Raw genomic sequence first — 2,836 nt, forward strand, 5'->3', positions numbered from 1 at the left:
AAGCTTGTTCTTGCTTATGATGATATTAATAAAAGTATGTTAAGATGGGCACATTTCTAACTTGGGATTCTCTTGCTTTGGAGAATGAAAATGATTTACGTACTGTTGCAGTAAACACACTGGGCAATATAGATAAAATAATATTCCTTGATCTTTACAGAAAAAAAAAACCCTGTAAAACTATAAACAATCAAAGCATGTTTTCCAAACTTCCAAAAAATTGCAGAGCCTTGCAAACGAACAATTGAGTTTTTAAGTCTTTATTGATATTTTCACTTTGTGTTCAGTGTCTTCTCCCACCGAGGGAAACATTTATTGTCGTGACCTTATCTTAAAGGCTTTTTTATTAAATATATGTAAAAAAATGAGTTTAGTCAAATTATTTAATTAAATACACTAGACCAACAACACACATACCTAAACACTTTTTTTAATCAAATTTTTACCAGAACACTTGTACATAAATACATGCCACATAGAGACTTCCAAGAATGTTTGAGGGATTATGCAAATGAACAGTTGAATTTTGAACTAACTGGGTGGTTTCCACTAATTTACAAAAAAAATGAATCAAACTCAAGTCATTTTTGCAGCTGATGTTTTAATCAGAGTCAGAGAAACTATAACAAAATCTGCTGTATAGAAAGAATAAAAAAAATTCTGATAAAACTCTTAAGGAAACATATAGGCAAAAAAAAAAAATGCAATAATTCATTACAATATTCAACTTTATGAATATTCAATATATTGCACAGCCCTACTTGCAACAGTATATTTTGTTAGAGTTATCCTCTCTCTTTTTCAGACTGTGGCACTTGTGCGTCCTGGATCAGATTCTTCCCAGCCTGCCCAGCGTTTGCTGTCCAACTCTCTCTCCACCCTGCCATGTCTCCTGCTCCTCTAACATCCCCGTCCTCTCTCTCCTCCCCACACCCTTCTGTTCCGGTCCGCACCCCCAGTACTGTCCCCAGCCTCTCTCCTGCTGCCCTAGTCCAAACTCATTACCACGGAATGGCACCACCGGGCTGAAAATGTCTGGTTTGGGGTCAGAGTCCAGTTGGGCAGAACTTCACAGGAATGCTCTCAGGACAAGCAAGCAGAACAAGCCAAGCTGGTGAGAACTCTCAGATTTAAAGCAAAAAAGATCTTTAGTATGCATGAAAGTAGCACATTTTGTAGTATATGGTGCCTATAGTATATCACACAAGAGTGTGACGTGTTATTGTAGGAGAGTCATGTGAACAGCGCATTGCAGAGCTCCGTAAAGAAGGCCAGTGGTCAGCTAGCCGCTTACCCAAGCTGCAGGAGGCCTGCAGGCCCAAATCCCACTGGGATACCTGCTGGAGGAGATGCAGTGGATGGCGGCTGACTTTGCCCAGGAAAGGCGCTGGAAGATGGCTGCTGCCAAGAAGGTGAGAAGAACTCACACTCATTCTATTATATTAGAAACTGATTATATGCACATTAAATGTAAATATATGATCATATGTACAGCCGATGTAAAGGCTAAAATTCAACTTTGATTTTAAGTAAACAATGTTCTCTCTGCAGCTTGTGCGCACATGTGCACGTTACCATGTTGAACAGAAGAAGATGGAGGAACGTGAGGAAGAGGGAGGAGGAGATGAGGCTGCGGCACATTGCCAGCACCATCGCCCGCGGGGTTGACTACTTCTGGTCCAATATTGAACAGGTACATTGACATGTCATTTATACCAATATTATTTTTAGAATTATATTAGTATTTATCATAATACTATTTATTAATACCCGAGTTGGATTTTATTATAGATTTTATTCTAGTTTTAGTGATTTTAGTACTTCAATTTAGTAATTTTAGTAACTTGCCAAGGCCACATTAATTAAAAAAAAAAAATGTCTCTCTTTTTAACGTCTTATGTTTACATTTTATTTCAATTAATAGGACCTAAATTTAATAGTTTTTAACTTTTAGTTTTAGTTAGCAATAACAACACTGACTTTTACTTAAGTACCGGAACATAAATGAAAAATAAACTTAAAATGTTTTGTATGAGTCAAAAAAAAGCTTAGACCTCATTGACATTTGTTTGGTTTCATTAATGCATCATGTTTATTATAAATTAGTATTCACATTTAGACAAAATCTCACTGTGACAAATGCTATTCCGCTGAATGTGAGATTTGTCTTAGTTCCTCATAAAGAGTTTTTTTCTCTCTCTGTCTTACCACAGGTTGTAGAAATCAAGCTGCGTTTTGAGATCTATGACAAACGACAAAAAGTTCTTGGCTTGCAGAAGGCTGTGAGTAAAGGTGAGATTAATTAATGTTATCTGGTTTGTCTTAACTGAATGTTCAGACTTGGTTTATTAATTCAGAAGAGACTTTGTATTGCTACAGGCCAGTGTGCTAAAGTGACCCAGTCCACTGGAGAGAAGTCTGATAAAGAGAGTAAGGGGGTAAGATCTTCTCCATGAATTCTCTGAGATCCTTCCTCATTGCTGCTTCACTCATCCTTTGATTGTATTTGACAATTTGTCTTCCCCTTTTTCCCTTTCAGCAAGAGACTGGCATATCCCGCAAGAGAAAGTCAAGCACCTCGCTGTCGGATGTAGAGGTACATAGTGCATTTATACATGGTTTCCTGACCGTTCTCTGCGTGCATGCTGCTGATTGATCTAATGTTGTTTTGCAGTTGAAGATGAGGAAAGTACAATAGAGGATCAGGAAGCTGTGGAGGTGGCAGCTGATCAGAAAGCAGAGCTGGCCGAACTAACAAAGGAAGGTAAGTTTTAAACTTACTTATGGGCATGTCTTTAAACAGTGATACATTTTTTGTTTTCCTCCTTAATATTTT

The 2,836-nt window shown here is 37.6% G+C and overlaps 1 protein-coding gene across 1 annotated transcript in view; it reads left to right on the forward strand.

Moving 5' to 3' along the window:
• Positions 1-1,077: 1,077 nt before the first annotated feature.
• LOC113107948 (E1A-binding protein p400-like) overlaps positions 1,078-2,836 on the forward strand; it is a 2,128-nt gene continuing 369 nt past the window's right edge. The window contains exons 1-7 of the mRNA XM_026270778.1: positions 1,078-1,114; positions 1,229-1,412; positions 1,552-1,693; positions 2,214-2,292; positions 2,380-2,438; positions 2,540-2,603; positions 2,675-2,764. Coding sequence (XP_026126563.1) covers positions 1,078-1,114; positions 1,229-1,412; positions 1,552-1,693; positions 2,214-2,292; positions 2,380-2,438; positions 2,540-2,603; positions 2,675-2,764 — 655 coding nt within the window. The remainder of the gene's footprint in view (positions 1,115-1,228; positions 1,413-1,551; positions 1,694-2,213; positions 2,293-2,379; positions 2,439-2,539; positions 2,604-2,674; positions 2,765-2,836) is intronic.

The sequence above is a fragment of the Carassius auratus genome, chromosome 8 (assembly GCF_003368295.1).
Source record: "Carassius auratus strain Wakin chromosome 8, ASM336829v1, whole genome shotgun sequence".
NCBI classification, from domain to species: Eukaryota; Metazoa; Chordata; class Actinopteri; order Cypriniformes; family Cyprinidae; genus Carassius; species Carassius auratus.